The sequence below is a fragment of the Cetorhinus maximus genome, chromosome 1 (assembly GCF_964194155.1).
Source record: "Cetorhinus maximus chromosome 1, sCetMax3.hap1.1, whole genome shotgun sequence".
NCBI lineage: Eukaryota > Metazoa > Chordata > Chondrichthyes > Lamniformes > Cetorhinidae > Cetorhinus > Cetorhinus maximus.
Genome location: NC_135879.1, coordinates 95,892,823 through 95,915,982, shown reverse-complemented (window position 1 = coordinate 95,915,982; position 23,160 = coordinate 95,892,823). Strand labels below are relative to the sequence as shown.

At 41.2% G+C, this 23,160-nt stretch overlaps 1 protein-coding gene across 1 annotated transcript in view; it reads left to right on the top strand.

Moving 5' to 3' along the window:
* mapk10 (mitogen-activated protein kinase 10) overlaps positions 1-20,793 on the top strand; it is a 144,197-nt gene extending 123,404 nt beyond the window's left edge. The window contains exons 9-11 of the mRNA XM_078543971.1: positions 1,480-1,543; positions 3,201-3,278; positions 16,822-20,793. Of these exons, the coding sequence (XP_078400097.1) occupies positions 1,480-1,543; positions 3,201-3,278; positions 16,822-16,961 (282 nt within the window). The 3' untranslated portion in view covers positions 16,962-20,793. The remainder of the gene's footprint in view (positions 1-1,479; positions 1,544-3,200; positions 3,279-16,821) is intronic.
* Positions 20,794-23,160: the final 2,367 nt, after the last annotated feature.

Here is a 23,160-nt window from a genome sequence, read left to right as displayed (position 1 = left end):
TATTTACTTAGATCAGTTTAAGTGTAATAAAGCTAACCTCTTCCTTTGTTAAAATCAGTTCTTTTATGACCACAGCACCTAAACAGTTAAGTACTCATTGAATTGGCAAGTATATCTCTTTCAAACAAAAATAACCTGTTGCGGTCAAACAGGGAGAAGGAAAAGAGGGGAACCATTCAACCTCTCTCCCTCCTGAACCCAACAATAGCTTCACTTACCTTGGCTCTACAATCACCAGCAAACTGTGCTAAAATCAACACACTCATCACAAAAGCTGCTGCCGCCATGTCTAAGCTGAGTTGAGAGTGTACAATAGCTTGACTGAAAACACCAAACTGTAAGTCTACCAAACCTGCATCCTCAGCACACTCCTCTACAGTGGTGAGACCTGAACAGCATATGCTAGACAGGAGAAAAAGTCTCCAACTTTGCTGTCTCAGACATATCCTCTGCATCTCTTGGCAGGACAAGATCACCAACTTGAGAAATACTGGAGCGTGCTAATACCATCAGCATACACTCATTGCTAAGCCAACAACATCTGCATTGTCTCAGCCACATTCTTCAGATGAATGATGCCTGTACAGCCAAAGACCTTCTGTATTGTGAACTGGCCATTGGGTCACAAATTCTACTATAAGGACATTTGTAATTGAGATATGAAGATGGCAGACATTTTCGCTGAAAACTGGGAGACAGTCACTGACAGCCATGACCTCTGGAGGCTGACTGTTTGGAAGGGCATTGGAAGAGGCGAGCAGAAACAAAAAGCCCAGCTGGTCGAGAAGAGGATCCAAAGAAAATAGAGACCAATGAATTGTGCATCTTCTCAGACCACTGTCTTCTGCAGCAGCAAATGCAGCCGAGACTGCCATGCCAGAGTGGGACTCCTGAGCAACCCCAGGTGATGCATAACACAGAGCTGACCACCACGGTTCAAACCATCATCTTACGGGATGGAAGACTGACTCTAATGGCTGACTGCTGTGCACCCAACACCCAACATGTAGCTCTTAGTGGCTTGTGAGAACAGTAGCATCTATAGGCCAGGTAACCCAGGATAGGAAACCAATGAGCCGTAAACAAAATAAGGCAGAGAAAACGGCTCTGAACTCTATACACACAGTATGGTGACAGATGACGCTGCTGATAGGAAGAAACAAAACCCAGAGACAAAATGAAACATTTTCAGTTATATGATGTTTTTTGAGCTGTCAGCTCTTTTGGGGCTGCATCAGCCCTTTTGAAGCTGTTTGTCATTGTTTCTGGGTTTTGTAGGTTGGCATGTGGTAACTCACAGTTAACCCATTGATAGCACAGGAACAGCAAATTTCTAACATATGGTAATTAATAATGCAGTTTGGGGATGAGTTTAATAAAGGCATATAATCCTTTCTCTCATAATGAGGAATAGAGAGATGGGCTAAAATGCAAATTTCTATGCCATGCTATGTAATATATGTGCCCTTTGTTTTATAGCCTCCTCCCCAGATCTATGATAAACAGCTTGATGAGAGAGAGCACAGTATAGATGAATGGAAAGGTAATGTGAAACAAGGACTCTTATGATCATGTACATTTGATAATCTTATATAAACACTTCCAAGTATGATGAATATTACTATATTCACTAAATTGTGAGAAATGATGGGTAGATTTTCAACTGGCTTTTGAGGTGCAAATCAATTGAATTGAAAATCAGTGGTTTCTAACAGCCAATTCTAATCTGCAAAATCAATATTATGCCTGAGCAGCAAATTGAAAATCTGCCCTGTTATATTTAATATCTGTAAACCTACAGCAAAAAATAAAGGATATATGTGTTAGCAACACATGTTTAAGTTTCTTGGTGATACTGGCCACTATTGAGTGAAACAGGGTCCACATTGAATTTCTCCCAAAGGAGCAGAATAGAGTAAATCGGAATGGGTTGTTGAGATCACCAAAGAGTCCCTTGATTTTCAGATTTTCAATATCAGAATGATTAGTAGTCATCACATTACAAACTTTTTAACTAAAAATGCTCCTGCATTCCCTGTGACAGCTAAAGCCCTATCCTCAATTCAGGCACAATTGTAGATGGGAAGCAGGGCTCAGAGGGTTGGGGAAAAAGATGGGGTGTGAAATTCCACTGAACTGGTGGTGGGTCACATGGCTTTAGCCTGTCATTCAAAGCCCTCGCCCCTGTAAACCCAATCCCAAATCCTGCGGATGGGATAATTTGAGCGTTAGAGGTAGGTGCCCCTGCCTTTAGTGGCAGTATACGACTAGCCATCTCATGGAGGAGGCACATACCAGGGCCAGATTTTGCACAGTATATTGGATAGGATTCTTTACCCCAGGTAAGAAAGGAGAAAATTGCTTAAAGGGTAAGCACTTGCTTCTTCCTTTGGCAGGGTCTTCAGTAGGCCCTGAAGAGAGCCTATGCTGAGTCTTGCAGACGTAGGGCCTTTTGGACCACGCTGGATGAAATTCCAGCAATAAACTGAGAAGGCTCCCAGAATTACTCTGTAACATTATGGAGTGCAATTTTTAAACTTTAGTTCAATAGGGTGAAAACTCAGTGGATCTTCCCACCCCAAACAGCAGACTCCTTGCTGAATCGGTTGGGGGTGTCATTGGGCTGGGGGGTTTGGTGGGGGGGTAGTGGGGTAACAATTTCAGCACCGCTCCCTTGGCCCCTGCCCACCCCACCCCAATTCCACTTTCCATTCTTGAAATTCTTCCTCTACTCTTCCTTGCTACAAGTTAGCTTACAGTTACTAGCTAAGTAGGATTCACAACCCTTCTGTCTGCCACTGATGGCGGGTACACTTTTGTCCTAAACAGCATTGGGTCACTGTAATACCTTGCAGCAGAGTCAAATGCACTGATTCATAAATAGGCAGGCTAAGCTCCAGCGATAATGTGCTACTGCCTGCCAAGATAAATATGCATGTCAAAGTGATTGAAAGGCTAGGGTACTGGTAAATGTGACCTCTGTGAGTACTGAGTGCCTGCTCACAGTATAGATGTTAAACTGGTCAAAGTAGGAATTAGTTGATGTTCATGTTCTCTCTGGGTGCAGCCTATGTAGGTATTGTTTTGGCAATATTGTTTCTGTAGTGAAGATCCCAAGAACCAGCACTGCTAGAATAAATTTAATAAATTTTAATAAATAAAGATATTACATTGACTTGACTTCTGTTTTTAATTGACAGAATTAATCTATAAGGAGGTGATGGATTTTGAGGAGAAAACTAAAAATGGTGTTGTGAAGGGGCAGCCGTCTCCCTCAGGTAAATCCAGTAACCCTGTACATAGATAATAATGTTGATTCTCAAATGTTATTATATATATCCTATTCAGCCATTTTCCATTGTTTCTATTAGTGTATCCCAGATATGCATTTAATCATTAACTAAAAGTTTTCAGCAGCTGACAGGTTATTTGTTTTATCGTAAATCACCAGAACAGAACGAAATGGCACTTCGATCAGTAAGGTAATAGTACAAAAAAGAATATTGGCATAATTGTTCTCATTCCTAATTTGGGCTGGACCTCCTCTATGGTTGGTGGTTCTTTCATTTCTGGGCTACCTTTGCTGGACACTAGGTGGCAGTGAATAGTTTTCAATGCAGTGATTTACTTGTTTCAAACCTTCATATTGAAACAGTGCATGAAATACAAGGGGGTACAAATGAAGAACCCACATAACTGAGGCCCTAAAATGTGTTTTTGCCAATGTGTTCAAAGTATTTTCAGAATTTTAACATTTTCCAGTTTTTTTCATTAGTGTGGTGACTGCTTCCTCATCAACCTTTTAGTATTTTTCATGATTGGATGTTGCTGGATATGCTGGAAAATTTTGCCCATAAATAAGCTCCAACTAAATTATCTCCAACTAAACAATAAAGAATGAAATGCACTGGTAAACTGTGAAGTGGTGCTGGGGGTGTGGGGGTGGAGTTGATCACTGATTCTAATTGCTCACTAATTCTAGTCTAAAATTAGTGAATGAAGGAAAATAGCATCCCAACTGCTTTTTTGATTAGGGACTCTGTCACAGGAGGAGTATTTTCAGTTTTCTGTCCTAGAATATCCTTTTGCCTTTAAAAACATTCTATAAATATTACCTTGAACAATCTGGTTTGATGTGAAATTAATTTTTACTTTGCCGCTCAAGACTCATTTCAAATGTGATTAGGGTTTTCACAAAGGCTAATTTTTGAGTCATTTTCTGTAACTACCGTTCTTTCAATAATTTTTGCCAGACCATCAGACCCCTCTGTTATCTTGATTATTTTTTTCCCTCCATACCTGATAGGGTGGGTAGGTTGAATTTAACATGCATTTTGAGGTGGAAAGCTTACGCATATTTCCGATATTCACCTAGGTGACTCTGTCCATTCATATGCCCACCTTCAGCTGAGACCCTCCAGTTTTACCTGCATTATAGCAAGGGACAGAAACAGAATAATTGGGGTAGCCTTTGACTTTATGAGATAATGCAAAACAGGTGGACCGGCAGCCGTTTTATATCTCATCTGATCTTTATTTACATTGAAGTCGATGGAAATTAAAACCAGTTGAGTTGTGTGACTTGGTGCTGAGTAGAATGCCTCTTCTTTTACTTTGAGCCGGCACATTCACTACACCACCAGCAAAATATTTTTTGCATGAAAAAAAGTCGGTTGAGAGATGAGATGGTGGCTTGTCTCCTGTGGTGGCTAAAATTTCCCGGACAGCTGCTCAAGATCAAATGGTTGTCCTGAGGTTCCTGATTTTATTTGGGTCTCCTTATGATGTTACAGCTGCTAACTAGTTTGCAGCATAATACATGGCCAATTACTGCTTAAAGAAAGGCATTCGAAAATAATCCTACAAATATAAGGATGCTATAATGATTCTTGTGAATGTTTGGTTTTCAAAAGCTCTCTAATGCTGAGCCACCCTTTTTAAGCTTGTTGAAGTCACAATGTAAGCTGTTATAAAGTACAAGATTTATCTAGAATATAATGTCCTTGTTACTAATAATTCAAGCTGGGGGAAGAAAGCCAGTGCTCACAGGTATATATTTGTAACAAGAATTGAAATGCCAGAGTGGAAAATCAGTGACCTACATCACTCCACAAGTTAGTGTGCACCAGAATCAAACAATTACAAAACACTGAAATTTTCATTTAATGTCATTGCAGTGCAACAGTGTTAGATTTATATACTGTAAATATATAAAAAGAAAAGCAAATTAATGAGCAGTTGACATTTTCTTAATGTTTTCCTATTTGAAGAACAGGCAAGATACCATCAAGGCACGACAAGATACCATCCCCAAGTTCAAGTGAACATCATAACAATATGCACATTTCACTTCAGGGGTGCATCTTTGAGAGTACACAGTTTAAACAAAGAAAGCCAAGGGTAACTTTACTCATCCCTTTCTCCAATCAGTGAGCCATATTCAAAGAGGGAACAAATTTCTCCCCATCTCAGTCCAAAATGACCAACTCTTCATCCTGAGACCATGAGCCCTTAACTCTATTCTCTCCAACCAGGGGAAACAGCCTCTCAGCATCGATGTTGTCAAGCCCATTAATAATTCTATACATTTCAATGAGATCACGTCTCATTCTTCTGAACTCCAGACAGTATAGGTTCATTCTACTCAATCTCTCCTCTTTGAACAGTACTCCCGCCCCAGGAATTATCTAGTCACCATCAAGTTCATTGCTCTTTGAGATTTTGGCTGATGGCTCCTTCCTGAACTCAGCTTACCACATTCCACAGTGGTGTTGTTGAGATCAAGAATGTTCAGAGTGGAAGATGAAGAATTTTTCTTCCATTGCTAGAACACTGCATAATGGTACCCTATTATGCTGAATTGCCACATGTTTAGAAGAATTTCACTCTTTTCTTTAATGACATAGACTGGTGAAATGGACTGTCAAATGGCAGGTGAAATTTAATGAAGACAAGTGTGAAGTGATGAGAAGAGGAGAGGCAATTTAAACTAAATGCTCCAATTTTACAGGGGATGCTGGTTAAATCTTTGAAGGTGGCAGGACAAAACCATTAAAATCATACGAGATTCTGTGCTTTATAAATAACTCAATAGGGCATGAAAGCAGGGAAGTTGTGCTAAACATTTATAAATAACTGATTAGGTGTCAGCTGTAGTATTCTATCCAGTTCTGGGAACCACATTTTATGGAGCTTGTTAAGGTCTTGAAGAAGATGCAGAAGAGAGTTATCAGAACGGTATCAGATTTTCTTTTAAGCATACTTTCGTGCATACTTTTTTCCATTTAGGTAATAGTGGGGAGGTGGTGGGAGAATTCCAGGACTGATTAGCAGCTTGTTGAACCTCATCATGGATGCTGCTTCCTTGGCCAACAAGTCTTGGCATGGGGTTTGAACCCTGAGCTTCTGGTCCAGGGGTAGGGAAGCTACCACGGCATTAAAAGATGTCCATTAGAGATGAGGGACTCCGATTATGAGGAGAGACTAAAAAAGTTGAAGTTGTTCCATTTCGAGCAGAGAAGGTTAAGGAGTGATTTAGTCGAGTTGTTCAAAATTATATGGGAATTTGATCGAAATAAGGGGAAACGGTTTCCACTAACAGGAGGGTCAGTGACCAAGGGACACCGATTTAAGATATTTGGCAAAAAGAAAAGCGGGGAAGTGAGGAAAATATTTTTCCCAAGGGAGTTGTTATCATCTGGATTGCATTGCCTGAAATAGTAGTAGAAGCTGATTCAATGCTAACTTTCTAAAAGGAAGTTGATATATACTTAAAAAGGGGTGGGGGGAGCATTGTAGGGCTATAGGGGAGGAGCAGGGGAGTGAGATGAATTGAAAGCTCTTTCAAACAGCTTGATGGACCAAATGACATCCATTACTGTGTGATTCTATGATTCTAAGTTTTCTAAAATTGTATCTACAAGGATTTATATACAGATATATATTTATGAAGCTATTGTACATTGTTATCCCATTCTGCTTGCAGAAACACTAGGTGGATACACTAAGATTTTCCAGGATGGTAGAACTTGCGCTGGGAGCAATGCGAGTTGAAGCAGTTTGTTCTTGATCACTGGGGTCCAGTTTACTCTGGAAACAAGGCGATCCTATTACTCATGGTCCACTTGTTTAAGGTCATTACACTGAAAATGTAAATCAACAGAAATGTAAAACAGGCTGCTGATTTGCTATTGCCTGTTTTACACTAACACAAAGTCAATGTAACCCTCAGGATTTCAGAGTAAAAGATATTTTTAAAAAAGCCCTTTGAAACCCCCTGAAGACCCCACTTACTGTTGGTGGAGGTAACTCCTCATTCAGTGACTTTGACTTTCTGTTGATTTTTCTAACATTTGCTTTGTTTTCCCCTAAGGTTAATGGGAGTCTATTAACACAGTTAGTGGAAATTTTCCAATAGTTGTTTTTATGTTCACTACAAGTTTACAAGTTAACCTGTAGTCAACCAACATCACTGAAACAGATTATGACTGGACCTGTAGACTAGAATTATATACTCAAAAATTAAATTAACTAGATTTTGATCCAGCTTGGCTATACTAAATGACATTGAGTCTGCAGCAGAAATAAATAAAACAATGTTCGTAACTCTACAACTAATTTAACCATTGAATGATATTTACTGTGGTCGGTATTTAATTTGTACAAAGCAGCTCCATGTGTATTGTACTGATCAGTTTAGTCCCATTTTCTAGTATTGTTCTGTGTTAGCTGTGGCTCAGGTGGTAGCAGTCTTGTCCCTGAATCTGAAGGGTGTGGGTTCAAGTCCATCAGACATCGGGAACTTCCTTGTAATATATCTGCATATCATAATAAGCCCAGCTTGCTGGAATCATCCCCCCACACTGGACCATCCGAGCATGTTGGTGTGATTGCACAGCGACGTGTTTCACATCTGTACATAAGCGACGTACACCTAGCGAGCTGCACTTCGCTCAGGACTTCGAAATTTGCCTACCTTGCCTCCGGCAGCACTCGCAGTCATCAGTGCCAGACTTCATGGGCAGCACCACGTCACTTTTAGAGGGGTTCACGGGCAGTTCACTATCTTCCAAAGCAGGCATAAGGCAGGGGTGTCTTTTCAATGGCTGCAGCGCTAGGGTTTGCTTGGGGAAGGGGGAGAAGTGGTCTCAGGCAAGGCAAGAGGCTACAGGATGAGGGCTGTACTGGGGAAGGGGTGGTAAGCCAAGATTTGTGTGGGGGCACAAGAGGATCTGTGCAAGTGGCCTCAAGATGGTGAGGGCTGAGGAGGCAGTCTCCAGAAGAGATGAGGCCAGATGGAGATGTGAGGGTGCGTGTGAGAGAGTGAGTGGTGATGTCCCTTGAGCTGGCAGTGAGTGAGATGCCAGTGAATGTCTGATGGGCTTGAGGTGTGAGTTTAGAGTGATAAGATGGTTGCCTTACCCTGGCAGCATGGATGAGATCATTCAACGTCTATTTACATTGGATGGCCAACCTCTTGTGTGCAGCATTGGCACAATCACCACTGCCATCGCCTACCAAGCCGGAGTGGTGAAATTGCTGCCTCTCCTGTGGCCAGAGCAGGAGCAGAGGACATCACGACGGGCCTCCACAGCACCCAAAAGGCACTCCAGGGACGCATCACTAAATTGGGGAGCTGCAGTCTTCTTGCCTTTTTCAGGGCCATGTCTTTTATGCAGCAGTCCTGGGCTGCAAGCACTGAGAGGTGTGCACATAAGTACACTTGAAATATGGCACTCGGCATGATGAAGCGGCGAGGTGACAGCATGTCGAGCAAATGAGAGCCTGCCCGCCATCGAAACGGCATATTTCCCAGGAATGCATGATTAATGAGTCAGGATTGGGATGATATGGTGTGAAAAGCCGCCATTGCAGCCGGCGAGTAAAACATTCTTTTTCCCGCCTGCTACCGCACTTAGTGCAAATCTGGGACGATTCCTCCCTTGAGCATAAAAATCTAGGTTGACACTCGCGAGCACTGCACTGTTGGAAGGTTTGGATTTTGGGATGAGGTGATAGACCGAGGGCCAATTTGCTGTCTCAGGTAGATGTAAAAGGTCCCATACCATGATTCAGAGAAGAGCTAGGCAGTGACCGCAGTTTCCTGGCCAATATTTACCCCTCGATCAACATCACTAAAATAAATGATTATCGAGTCATTATCACAATGTTGTTTGTGGGAGCATGCTGCGTGAAAATTGGCTGCTGCATTTCCAACATTACTTAAAAACATTGGCTGCAAAGTGCTTTGGAATTTTCGGAAGTCATGAAAGAGGCAACATACCCTTCATCCCTTCTGCCCCTCCCCCCTTTTCTTCCTTTCAGGAAGTTTTTGATTGGCAATGTCAAATACCAAAGAATTTCACTTCTTGTTTCTATTTAAATATCTTGTTACTGATGAATTTTCAGGATTTTTTTTTTTGTATTCACAATTCAGGAAAATGTCATCATTTCTGTACTGCATCCCAGCCCCAGTTGGTGAGTGTGTGCCCTTTCTTGTGACTTTACAGATGCTAGTCTTCAGCCAATTTGATTCACTCCACGTGATATGAAGAAATGGCTGAAGGTATTGGACACTGCAAAGGCTATGGGCCCTGACAATATTCCGGCAATAGTACTGATGACTTGTGCTCCAGAACTTGCCGCACCCCTAGCCAAGCTGTTCCAGTACAGCTGCAACAGTGGCATCTACCGGGAAATGTGGAAAATTGCCCAGGTATGTCCTGTACACAAAAGCAGGACAAATCCAAACCAGCCAATTATCACCCTACCAGTCTACTCTCGATCATCAATGAAGTAATGGAAGTGGTCATCACAGTGCTATCAAGCAGTGCTTGCTTAGCAATAACCTGCTCACTGACGCTCAGTTGGGTTCCGCCAAGGCCACTCAGCTCCTGGCCTCATTACAGCCTTGGCTCAAACATGGACAAAAGAACTGAACTCCCGAGGTGAGGTCAGAGTGACTGCCCTTGACATCAAGGTAGCATTTGACCAAGTGTGGCATCAGGGAGCCCTAGCAAAATTGGAGTCAATGGGAATCAGGGGGAAATCTCTGTGCTGGTTAGAGTCATACCTAGCACAAAGAAGACGGTTGCAGTTGTTGGAGGTCAAGCATCTCAGTTCCAGGACATCACTGCAGGAGTTCCTCAGGGTAGTGTCCTAGGCCCAACCATCTTCAGCTGCTTCATCAGTAACCTTCCTTCTTTCATAAGGTCAGAAGTAGGGATGTTCGCTGATGATTGCACAATGTTCAGCACCATTTGCGACTCCTCAGACACTGAAGTAGTCTATGTCCAAATGCAGCAAGACACTGAAGTAGTCTATGTCCAAATGCAGCAAGACCTGGGCTGACAAGCGGCAAATAACATTCACGCCACACAAGTGTCAGGCAATGACCATCTTCACCAAGAGAGAATCTAACCATCGCCCCTTGACATTCAATGGCATTACCATCATTAAATCCCCCACTATCAACATCTTGGGGGTTAACATTGACCAGAAACGGAACTGGATTAGCCATATAAATACTGTAGTTACAATCACAGGTCAGAGGCTAGGAATCCTGTGACAAGTAACTCACCCCCTGACTCCCCAAAGCCTGTCCACCATCTACATTGGCACCCCATCCACAAACATTCACTCCCTCCACCACTGATGAACAGTGGCAGCAGTGTGTACCATCTATAAGATGCAGTGCAGACTCACCAAGGCTCCTTAGGCAACACCTTCCAAACCCAGATCCACTACCATCTAGAAAAACAAGGGCAGCAGACACATGGGAAAATTACCACCTGCAACTTCCCCTCCAAGGCACTCACCATCACGACTTGGAAATATATCACCATTTCTTCACTGTTGTTGGGTCAAAATCCTGGAACTCCCTCCCTAACAGCACTGAGGGTGTACCTACACCACAGGGATTGCAGCAGTTCAAGAAGGCAGCTCACCAGCACCTTCTCAAGGGCAATTAGCGATGGGTAATAAATTCTGCCCTAGACAGTGCTACTGAATTTAAAAGAAAACAATTCTGAGCATATTTGAACAGGCTATGAAATATTATAATATAGGTAACATGTAAGATCATTATATAGCACCATTTATGATCTCAGAGCACCTCAAAGCATTTTTCAGCCAATGAAATACATTTGAAGTGTAGTTACTGTTGTTACGTAGGGCATCATAGCAGCCAAATGTGTACACAGCAAGATCACACAAACAGAAATTGGATAATCTGTTTTAGTGATGTTGGTTGATGGGGCCAAATGTTGGCTAGGACACCAAGGACAATTCCCTTACTTTTCTTCAAATAGTGCCTTGGGACTTTTATGCCCACCTGAGAGGGCAGATGGGACTTCAGTTTCATTCCTCACCTGAAGTGCAGCACCTCAGACAGTGCAGCACCCCCTCAGTGTAGGCTGAATTGTGTGCCCAAAACCAGGATTTAATGCCCCTCTCACCCAGTGGGATATTACGGTCCCGGTGAACTGAATGGAGATTTAAATGTCTTGCTGCATCCGCCGGGGGAGACACGCCATGGCGGGGCCATAAAATCCAGGCCCAAGTGCCTGAAATGGGACTTCAACGTTTGACTTTCTAACTCAAGATTGTTACCACAGCCTCAGCTGGCATCTATTTTAATCCATAGAGTCAAATAGAAAACTTAGCAAACATTAAGATAAAAAAATTGTTAAAATTTTAGGATTGTGGTTCTAATAATTGTATTAACAGTTATAGAAAATGATGGAAAAGCAGGTAAAGTTAAGGAAACTACTATTTTGCTCAGTTTGGTACTTCAGTGTATAAAATGGATAATAGGTTTTTTTAGCTCTACCTGTGCTAATGGCAGGAGATCATCATGTACAGTTTTAGCCTGGCACTTCTAGTATATTGTACCAACACCTGATCCTGGGGATATTTTTCAGTGGGGTCCGACTCCTGTATTCCCCAAAATAATTGGTCACAGATTTGCAAATGTAAAGGTTGATGAGCATTGAGTTGTCATGGAATATATGAGGGGCCTTTAAAAGGTTCCTGAATCCAGACTATGGTTCACAACTCCTCTGAGGGTCCATGAACCATGAGCCATGAAAAAGCTGGCCTGGCTCCGTGAAAATTGCAGGGGACAAGGAGATGCCCACTCCACAATGGAGTTGACCAGGTCAGGATTGCAGGGTGCTGGCTTGCTAACCACACCCTTATCCCACGCCAGAAAAATTGCCTGCACTGGGAAATCCGGGAACTGGGTCCCACCTACCGTTTTAAATGGCTCTGGACTTGTCCGAACTCTGCAAAAATCTGGCAGACAATGTAATTTTTCTGGTATAATTTTATGTAGAGAGTTATCACTGAATACGATGGGATCGATTTTGGTCTTCTAGGATGAGGCCAGAGGGTGGTAAGTGGACCGAGAGCAATGTCTTCTTTATTTTCTGGGCCCCCTCATTTGGGAAGTTAGACACGATTGTAGGTTCTTAAGGGCCTTCAGCAGCTGAAAGGCAAGTTTTTTTGTGTGGCCAATGCAAGGAAATAACATTTTAAAGCTACACAAGGGCAAAGTTTTTGGATACAGTTGGGGGATGCTGGTAGCGGGATGTCCTCTTCCCCTTGGATGATGAGTTGGTGAACAGGAGGCATGGCATATATGAATATGATCAGTTTCATCTCCAATACCTGACTGAAGTGCAGGGAGAAAGATAATGATCTCATCAAAACTGCCAGGTAAGACTTCCCATTACATCTCTTGTTCTTTCTGTCGGATCCTATTTTTGCTTTCCCTGACTCCTTTCCCATGATTGTCCATAGGTCAGCAGGGAAGACTTCATTGTGTCTCCTTTTTGCTTTTACTCACACCCTCAAAAACTGCCTCACTATATTGCTTCTCCCTGTCATCATTCGTTCTAAACTGACTGTTACATGCTAAGGGTTGAAAGCCCTTGCCCACAGCACAATTTTACTTGCTTCTAGTCTTCTTGGTCATATTAGGGACAGGCAACCAACAAAGGAGGAGATCCCACAGTCTTCAACCCCTCTCCTCTTATGGAAGTGGCTGCCATTCACATAATAAGAAGAAGCACATCCATCAGCATTGGAGGTGGCGAAGCTGAAGGCCTGTTGCAGCAGGATTTGTTGGCTGTTATGTATTCGCTGGTTTGCTGTATATCTTAGATGTCTAATTTATCTCAGAGCAATGCAGAGATAAGACTAGTTCTAAATCAACAACAGATTTATTTACAGTATTTTTAAAATATCTCTGTACTTACAGGGGTTTCTGTACATACATGGCCTCAGCTCAAAGCCTCAGGTCTTTCTGGAACTTTGTGTGTTGTCAGTACTTAACTCTCTAGCTTCACACTCGGGCTTAAGCGATCAAGTACAGTTACATAGATCAGAGAACCAACTAACATAATCAAACACAGATCAACCAAACTATTCACTACATTGGCATCTTCCTTCCCTCTTGTTTTTCTACTTAACTCTTTCAACCTCATAACTTGTTGTGGCATAGTGATTTCGATTGAAACTAATTTTTAATCATTGTTCCTCTACCCTTTTCTAGGGCAATCATGTTGTGTCCAAATTAATATTCAAGCTTATGCAGCATTATAAAAGTTGCTTTTATTTCAGATTCTAGGAACATTTCTGTAAAGAGGCAACTAATACTCAGCAATATGCACAGACCTGGAGTGTAATAGCTTACTACTTCTCCTGTTCAACTAACAATATGCAACTACGATATTTATCAAATCAAAAGACTTGGATGCTAGTGCCAAACAGGATGTAAATGAGCACTTAGCTCATAAAGTCAGCAATTGTCAGTACTCAACTATCTAGCTTCACCTTCAAGCTTAAGCGATAAAGTACAGTTACATAAACCAGAGAACGGACTAACATAATCAAATACAGATCAATCAAACCATTGAACATTACACTGGCTGTTACCATGTCAAGCACTACACCAAAAACTGGCATCCTATGTGAATTTGATAGTAAATCAGGATACTATGGACGCCAGAAATCTGAAATGAAAACAGAAAATGCTAACAAATCAGTCAGCATCTGTGGAGAGAAAACTGACAAGTTAATATTTCAGGTGTGAACCCTTAATCAGAATTGACTTGCATTGTGAGTTGAGAGTCCTGCATTATGGACTCACCAAGCAAGCACAAAGGAACAGGAGGAGCTGGAGATAGCAAGGAAGTGCTGATTGTTGCGCAGCTCACGTCTTACATTCACTGAAGAGGGCAGAGATACAGAATTCCATTCACCAAAAAATCACTTTTGTGGACCAGCAATTGCTGAATATATTGCTACATTGCTAGACAGACAGAGAGGTTCCAAAACATGTTGCATGTTATGGTTCAATCCAATACCCATTTGTGCCTGGTTCTCATGAGCCTCAGCGCTCTGCAGTCAATCATGGAATACATGGTTACCTCAATACCTGTTGCAACAGAGACCCCCCCCCCCAACTACAGTCCCCACCACTACTCAAATAGCAACTTTGAGTAGTGATAGTAGTCGGCTTGTAGATTGAAAAGAGTAAGACAGATTTTGGACATGATTGGGAAGCAGGAATCTTCAATGAGCTGCTGTCAAACAGAGATAAAAACAAAAAGCTAATCTGGCTGGAGATAACTATTGAGACCCCATCTATTTCTTCGTCATCTTCTATGCCATCAGAGCCTTCTCATTCATCTTGCAACAGGCCATCCTCTAGTGGTGGCTCCATGTTGTTGCCCTCATTGCACAATAGTTGCATGCAGCACATGGCGATCAACAGGGACCATCCCTGTGGGTCATGTTGGAGGAAGCTGCTTCTCTCCCCTCTCTCCTCTCACTGTTTACTCTTCTCTCTCCTCTCTCTTCTCTTCCATCTAAATTTCTGTGTAGTGTCTCCAGTAATCTGCTTTAGTTGACCCATAGATCTGAACATAAAAAATTCTGCTACAGGGAGTGGATTCCTAAGATATGTCATCAGCTCGTTTTGCAGCCAATATCCCTCATCTCCTAGCAGCCAGGCTTCCTCTTACTGTGTACTGGACAAACAGTGGGAATGGATATTTATGGAATACAAAATCATCATGCTAATTGCCAGGAAAGTGGACACAGACATGCGTGACACTTTGCTGGTGATCACACTTCAGGTGCCCACGAATGGACTCATTCACATGGTCATTTATGAAGGAGGTTGTGCAGGATGCTGTTTCTTTGTATCCACGGGGCATGGTGAATGTCGTTGCACTGGAAAACAAGGCATCAGTCATCTACTTAATACAATCATGGACTGTGGACTGACTGACATTGTTGATATTTCTTGTGACAGCCTAGAAGGAGCTGGCATCAAAGAATTTTCAAACTGCAGCAACCTTGACTGCTATAGGCAGTGCTGTGGTTGCTGTATCAGTTGGCTACAAACTTGACTGCTATAGGCAGTGCCTTGCTTGCTGTAGCCTTGACTACATGTCTTCCTGCAGGATGTGACACAACTCTTATTACTGCCTCCTGGAGAAGCAGGTCCTCCTCATACTGTGAAGCTTGGAGAATTGCAGGTATGTTGTTCTGAGCCTATGAACTCCATCAGGATAGTAAGGAAGAAGCCTTCTATCTCTTTCTCTTTCAGAAACAAAAGCTCTTTCACTGCAGAGCCTATGTAGTTACCTTACCAATAAATAATCAATCCAGGTCAGCCATTCACACCAATGCTGAATATTGTCCATACTGAATCTGGGGCTGAAGGTCCTCCGCTAAACTTAGTCTGCAGCCTTAAGGGACATTGAAGCTCTTTCCCCAGTTTTTTAGCACTCCTTCTTTGCGATTTACAGAACCTGTTGAACCACAAATAGGATTTTGCTTAATGGGATTAGCTTTTTCAAGTCAAAAAAACTAAGCCATCCCTTGGGAATGCCTTATGTTTTGGAAATTCTGCTCACATTGAAAAGGGAATTCTGAGAATATCAATTGATGTTGCATGCATTTTATTTCCCAAACATGTGACCTTTACCACCTAGTAGGACAAGGGCAGTAGGAACATAAAGAACACCTAAAGTTCTGCTCCAAGCTACACAACATCCTGACTTGGAAATATATTGCTGTTCTTTCACTGCCACTTTGTCAAATTCATGGAGCTCCCTACCTAACAGCAGTCCCTACCACAAGGACTGCAACAGTTCAGGAAGATAGCACAATGCCACTTTCTCAAGAGCAGTTAGAGATAGGAAATAAATACTAGTGTTGCCTGAGTTGACCACATTCCATGAATTATTAAAAATAAAATTGCTTCCTTGACATTTCTTCCTGCTTCAATTATTCTAGCAAAAGATTAGAAAGCAGTCTCCACTGTGCTGAAGGAATATTCCCAATAATATGAGAACAGCACAGAGAGGACATTGTACTGAGAGTCAACAACACTCCTGCACGTGCATCATGTTTGTCAGATGGAGTGTCACCAGTTAATGAAAAGTGAACCATATACAAGTGGCTCATGTTGGTGTTTGATGCTGTTTTGTTCACAGATTGCCCCTTAAATCAGAAACACCCACTCTGCAGGTTTTAAAAGAATTGTACAATTTTTCCATATCTTTTTCTTCTGGATAGAGGCCTAGGCCACATAAAGAAGGGAGTCTCACACGGAATATGATTGGCCAAGTTTAGCGTCAGTGTAAAACTGAAACTGCTTAGCAATATCACTATTATGAATGCATGCTTTTGGCAGGAAATGCAACTAGGAGGTCGATATTTTTTTAAGTTGGCTCTGTAGTGTGAATGTCCTTTTTAAATTGTGTTCCCGGATTTTATGGCTCTACTGTTAATTTCTCAGCACAGGTGCAGCAGTGAATAGCAGCGAAAGCCTTCCTCCATCCTCATCAGTAAACGACATCTCATCCATGTCAACCGATCAGACCCTTGCGTCGGACACTGACAGCAGCCTGGAAACTTCAGCAGGACCGCTTTGTTGCAGGTGACTAACCGTCTGCCTGCGGAACCCCTTCTTCTTTAGAAAATGATGCAAGTACTAAATACTCGGCGCGCCTCTCTGGAAATGAACTATTTAAAAAGGAACGTGGAAGTACTGATGCTAAAATATTATGTCAAAATGCTTTGCTTATACCTCATTCCAATGAAACTAACAACGCTCATCAAGAGTATTAGGCAGCATCATTTCACATGTAAATATGTGATTATAAATTAGCTCCCTGTGGCACTTGCTTTGACAACACAAGGTGAGCAGGAAAGATACAGCATTATAGTTAAAACTAAATGCACTTTCGTCTCCTTAAAGTTGCAATATGTGTCCCTTCTTCCACTTATTATGTATTTACTGACTATAAACACCTTGTAGAAATATATTCCTATAAATGGCCATATGCATATTACCTACCAAAAACCTTATTGAATTCATGCTTCATGACAGTAACTATAAATGGCCATATGCATATTACCTACCAAAAACCTTATTGAATTCATGCTTCATGACAGTAACTATGAAGATGACAGAAAATGCAATTCTATTAATTCTTTGAGCATTGAATTTCATTGCCATTTAAAACACAAGCAAAAATTAACTTTTGTAAGTCTAATTAAAGGGACATCCGAAAAACACACCATTTCTGACCATACATAGACTATAAACTGTAATGTTAGTGTTCTTGTTTTGAAACATTACTGCCTCCTTGAACAGTTAAAGGGTCTTATACTCTTTCTCCCTGTCCTAATTGGGCTGCAGTTTAAGTTTGCCAGATATATATAATTTAAAAAAATCTTTTCATAGAAGACCAATTTTCATAAAATGGTCCAATGACTGTGGATTGACATTACGTTAAAATGGTAAGGTGGTAGCTATGTTCTGTTATACTTTGTCATTTATTTGAAACTAAATTGAAAGCCCTTTAATAAATTATGACAAGGAAGCACATGTCATACATAATGGCATGATTTTGTTCATTAGCTTTTGGACATGATAATATGACATCATCACTTGAAAAGAATTAAAATTGAGTAAGGAGAGCAAACTCAGTTAGACTTGTGATCTGAATTAAGAGATCCTGGAATTCCTGCATATACATGCATTTGTATGCTACGTTTTGAGGTGGCGGGAACTTCTGGCCAGTAAAATAAAAGACATGCACATATAAAGCGATTGCACACCTTGACATAGTTGGCTGCACAGAGTCTTTAGTTGCACTTGCCTGTAGTTGTGCATGATCAAACTTCCAAATATATTACTTTAAAATGGAAGGCAAAATATACTTAGATATACTGTAGGCTATTATGTGATGCATAATATATGCAACCAAGGACCTGAAAAATGTTACTGTATTCTTAAACCCCTTAATGCTGAACCTGCATGGATTCGTAATATGTCTACTCTGCTCCCCAACAAGCAGGGAGTTATTTTGAATTGCTATAAATTGCATTAACCAGAATTAAATTTGTTAACTGTCCACTTGAAATTAAAACAAAAACTTTAACTGGTGGGAATCAGAACATTAGAGACTAACATTCAAGGCATTAGTAATGCGAACTCTACCAAAATAGAGCTTTGGGATTTACAACCACAATGAGTTCATTTTAGATAAGCACGTTCAAATTTAGGTTAAGATCAGGACTGAAATGACACAATAGGAAATTATGCAATATTTGATTGAGTTGCATATTTGTGAAGAAGTAATTTTTGTGAAAAATGACTGATTTCCAAATGAACATCAGAAAGATTGGCTGCATGACTGGGTATATAAAGTCCTTGGAACATTTCAATGAACTATCACAAAAAAAGAGTGTTTTCAAAATAGCAATTAGGTTTTAGCAAAACTCCATTCACTTCAAGATAAAAGTTAGGAATAATTGAAACTGAAAAACAAGCACACAACAGTACAGAAATGAATGTACTTGAGAGGATACCTGCAAAGTTAACATGAATTCAGGCAAAATGAATATTCTGATGTGAAACAGAGTGAGCATCCTTATTCTCTGACTTGTTGCATTAAGACCAATGCTAATTTTTCTGAAGCTGTGTTAGTGACACGAAGCTTTGCTGGCAGTGAGGACAGATCAGAAAAATCAAGCCTCTGACTTTTACATTGAATTGTTTGCACCCATGTTTTTGAGGCATGATTCGAGAGGAGCAAGTGAGGAGGAAAGCCTGAGCCTCATTTAAATATAATTATTTTTGTCAAAGTTCATCTCAAATTTCCCAACCTGAGTAAGAATCTGTCTGCAATGGACATGTCACTGATAAAGTAAGCACATTGAGGATTTGCAGGTCTGGCCTGCTAATGTAGGCTTAAAGGGAGGATAATGTCATACAGGAATAATATTTGTTTTCTTCTGCATTTTCAGTTAAATTTTGCTCCGTGCCTTGGTTGATTTTACTAGGTCAACAGTCCACATTTTTAGTTGTTTAATCTACTAATATTTTCTATCCTATAATTCCTCATTTCTGCAGCCATTTAAATAGCACTAACCAAGTGGTGAGGCTGGGAATTAATTTGAAATTTTATTGGTTTACATTGTTCAGGTAAGGACGATGATCAGGACTCGGAACTTAATGTACCAGGCTTATAAACGCTAGAGGAAAGATAGGGAACATGGTAGTGATTAAGGATGAAATCACTTTGGTAATATGAGAGGATAATAATGAGAGGCAATGAAGATGGGTGGAATTAAGAAATAGAAATGGGTTTATGACTGTAATGGGAGTTGGGTATAGGCCCCCATTGTAGCAGCTGTGTGGGGGTATATTACATAAATGCAGAGTGGTTTTAATGGAAGATTTTAATTATATAGATTTGGATAAGCAGATTAGCACATATCAGAAAGATAATGAATTTCTTGAGTGTGCCCTAGATAGTTTTCTGCAGCAATATGTCCTAGAGTCAAAAAGGGGCCACACCAATTTAGATTTTGTGATGAATAATGAGCCAGATTTAGTCAACAACCTAATGGCATGTGAATGTTTATCAAACAGTGGTCATAATATTCAAAGCCATGTTTGAAGGAGAGAAACACAAAACGGCCACGAAGATTTCAAGTTAGGTAAGGCTGATTTCAATGGGATGAGGCAAAGACTGTTCACAGTAAACTGGACAGTTCTGTCAATTAGTAAAATGACAAGATCTGTGGGAGGTGTCTAAAAAAGAAAATTTGACACAGAAACCAATTTATACCCCTAAGGAGTAAGAGCTGTATTTGCCAAAATAAATAACCATGGACAGCTAGAGAGGTAAAAAACGACATAACACTAAAAGAAAAAGCATACAAAATGTAAAAGAAAGCAGAAATTCTGGCAACTGGAAAAGTTACAAAGAGCAGCAAACTGTGAAAAAGATAATTAAAGCTACAAAAATGGAGTACAAAAAGAAGTACATGCGAGGGATGTCAAAATCAAAAACAAAAACTCTTTTTACAATTACGTCAGGAAAAAGAGGGTGGGCAGAAGCAACCTGAGCCCTTTAAAAACTGAAAATGGTGCTGTTGTCATTGAAATGAAGGGAGTGGCAAAAATGCTGAATAATTAGTTTGCATCAATGTTTATGGCAGAGGAAGAGGTTAGAATGTCAGATATCCCAAGGAAATGAATCAGGGTCAGGGACTCGACTAAATTAACATAAGCAAAATAAAAGTAATGAAGAAAATAATGGCACTGACGTGTGACAAATCCCCAGGAGCAGGTAATTTACATCCCTGAGTGTTAAAGGAAATAGGTTAGAACATTGCAGAGGCCTAGCTATAATCTTCCAAAGTTCTCTCAATTTGGGAAGCATTTCTTTAGTTTAGAATATTGTGCAAGTCACCCTGTTATTTAAGAAAGATAAGAGAAGGAAAGAAAGAAATTTGAGACCAGTTATCTAAACATTTATTGTTGAGAAATTACTAGAGTGTGTAATTAAGGATGGATTGATTGAACACCTCAAATTTTCAGCTGATCAGAGAGAGTCAACATGGATTTGTAAAGTGTAGGTCATGCTCGGTGTACCTGATTGGACTTTTTGAAGAGGGGGTAGAAGTAATGCTTCAGGGGAGATGGTGGCACAATGGTAATGTCACTGCACTAGTAATCCTGAGGCCCAGGCTAATGCTTTGGGGGCACAGGCTCAAATCCAACGATGGATTTAATTTAAATTCAATTAATGAATTGAAAGATAGTCTCAGTAATGGTGACCATGGAACTAACATCGATTATTGTAAAAGCCCACCTGGTTTACTAATGCCCTTTAGGGAAGGAAATCTGCCATCCTTACCTGGCCTGGTCTACATGTGACTGTAGATCCACAGCAATGTGGTTGACTCTTCACTGCCCTCTGAAATGGCCTAGCAAGCCACTTGGTTCAACGGCAATTAGGGATGGGGCAACAAATGCTGGCCTTGCCAGTGATGCCCACATCCCATCAAAGAACAAATTTAAAAATATACAAAGCCCAGGTTAGAGCACAGTGTAGGTTTCCTTTTATAATATTTGGACTCCAAGGGTTAAATTATGGTAAGCAGTTACACAAACTAGGGTTGCATTCCCTGGAATTTACAAGATTAAGAGGTGATTTAATCAGTTTTCAAGCTAGCAGGAGAAACAGTTGAGGGTGGATAGAGAGAAACTACTTCCGCTGGTTGGGTGGTCTAGGATTACGGGGAATAGCCTAAAAATTAGTCAGTGAAAGGGTGGTAGAAGTTTGGAACCCTCTTCCACAAACAACAATTGATGCTAGATCAATGGTTAAATTTAAAACTGAGATTGATTGATTTTAGTTAACCAAAGGTTTTAAGGGATATGAGGAAAAGACAGGTATATGGGAATGGGTTTTATGCCGTCCCTGCTGTTTGAAGGCAGAGGGGCTCATTAAACCATTTCCCACTTAAGGCCCCCATCCCATCACTGGGATTTAACCAGTGACAGGTTTCCCTGTGTGGGCTGGTGGTGGGCAGAGGTTTGTGGTCCCTCCTTAACTTCCCCCTGGGCCCGTTGGAGGGCTCCCCTCATAACATTTTATACCCCCAGGTTGCCCTCCCCTATTGGCCTTTCGAACCTCACCCCTGCCTCTCCACTCCACTTGCCCCACTCCTCGCTGGGGCCTGTCAATTGGGTACCCAGCAAGACCCCCCTACACTTACCAAATCCCGATCAATCTTCCATCAATGATAGGAAAGTCTCAAGGGGTTAAATGGCCTAGTCCTGTTCCTGTGTTCCTAAAGATATACCCATAAGGGTCAGCAAATATGTGACAAGAGCACCAGAGGAGTTTTTTTTCTGAATCCTTTACTACCCTCTGTTTAGAGAATCTGTTTCATCTACCTAGGCATTTTGGAGTCTTCACTACCTTTGATTTAAAGAGGAACTGCCACAGAGTTGATGTATCCAACTAACCTGAAGACAGTGTGTGGAACAGGAACACCTTTTCCCAAAAAAAGTTATCACAGAATAAAGCTTTCATCCCACCAGACCCCCTCAATCCACCAAGGATTCCCTGCTATGTCAGGCAGTCAGCAGCACAAGATCTGTGTTGACAGAGTATAAAGTTTCCAGGTAGAAGAGTTCCCTTCAATAAAAGACACTATAGGTAGTGCCTCATTTGAGCATCAGGGCTCTTCTATCAACCCATACATGAACAGAAAGGGAATGCATCCAACTAAAGTTCAGGAGATATCTGACCACAGAAACAGCATGTGTTATGCAACATGCAGCCCTTATCCAGAAAGCAGCTTTTTGCCTTTTTTATGCGCAATCCATAGTGCCCACATTATTGAAGCAGAAGAAACACTGAATCTCTAACTCTTAGGAAAAGAGAATTGCTCCTGTGCTTCCCTGGATGCTGATCGCAATGAGAAATCCCCTTCCACTCATCAACTGAGGAGCACTGAAGACTGAGACCATCTTGTCTCTGCTTTTTGTTCCTCAGTTGTTCCCTGCACCTTCTAAAATGCATCCCGTGTAGTTTTGGCACAATGAACCACATATACGAATAGTAATGGTATACACACTGATTCAAATTGTATTTCAGAGACACTGCTTTGTGTAAAGGATGATGAGCTCCACAAGAAACGTGTGCAAGTGACTCTCATTCAACTTGGCCCTGACACTATTCCCTCCTCTTTTACAACCTGGTATAAGTGATGTGGTTAGCTCCAAACTGCAATCATTATTTTCTGTCACACAAAGACAGACCTTTTGAT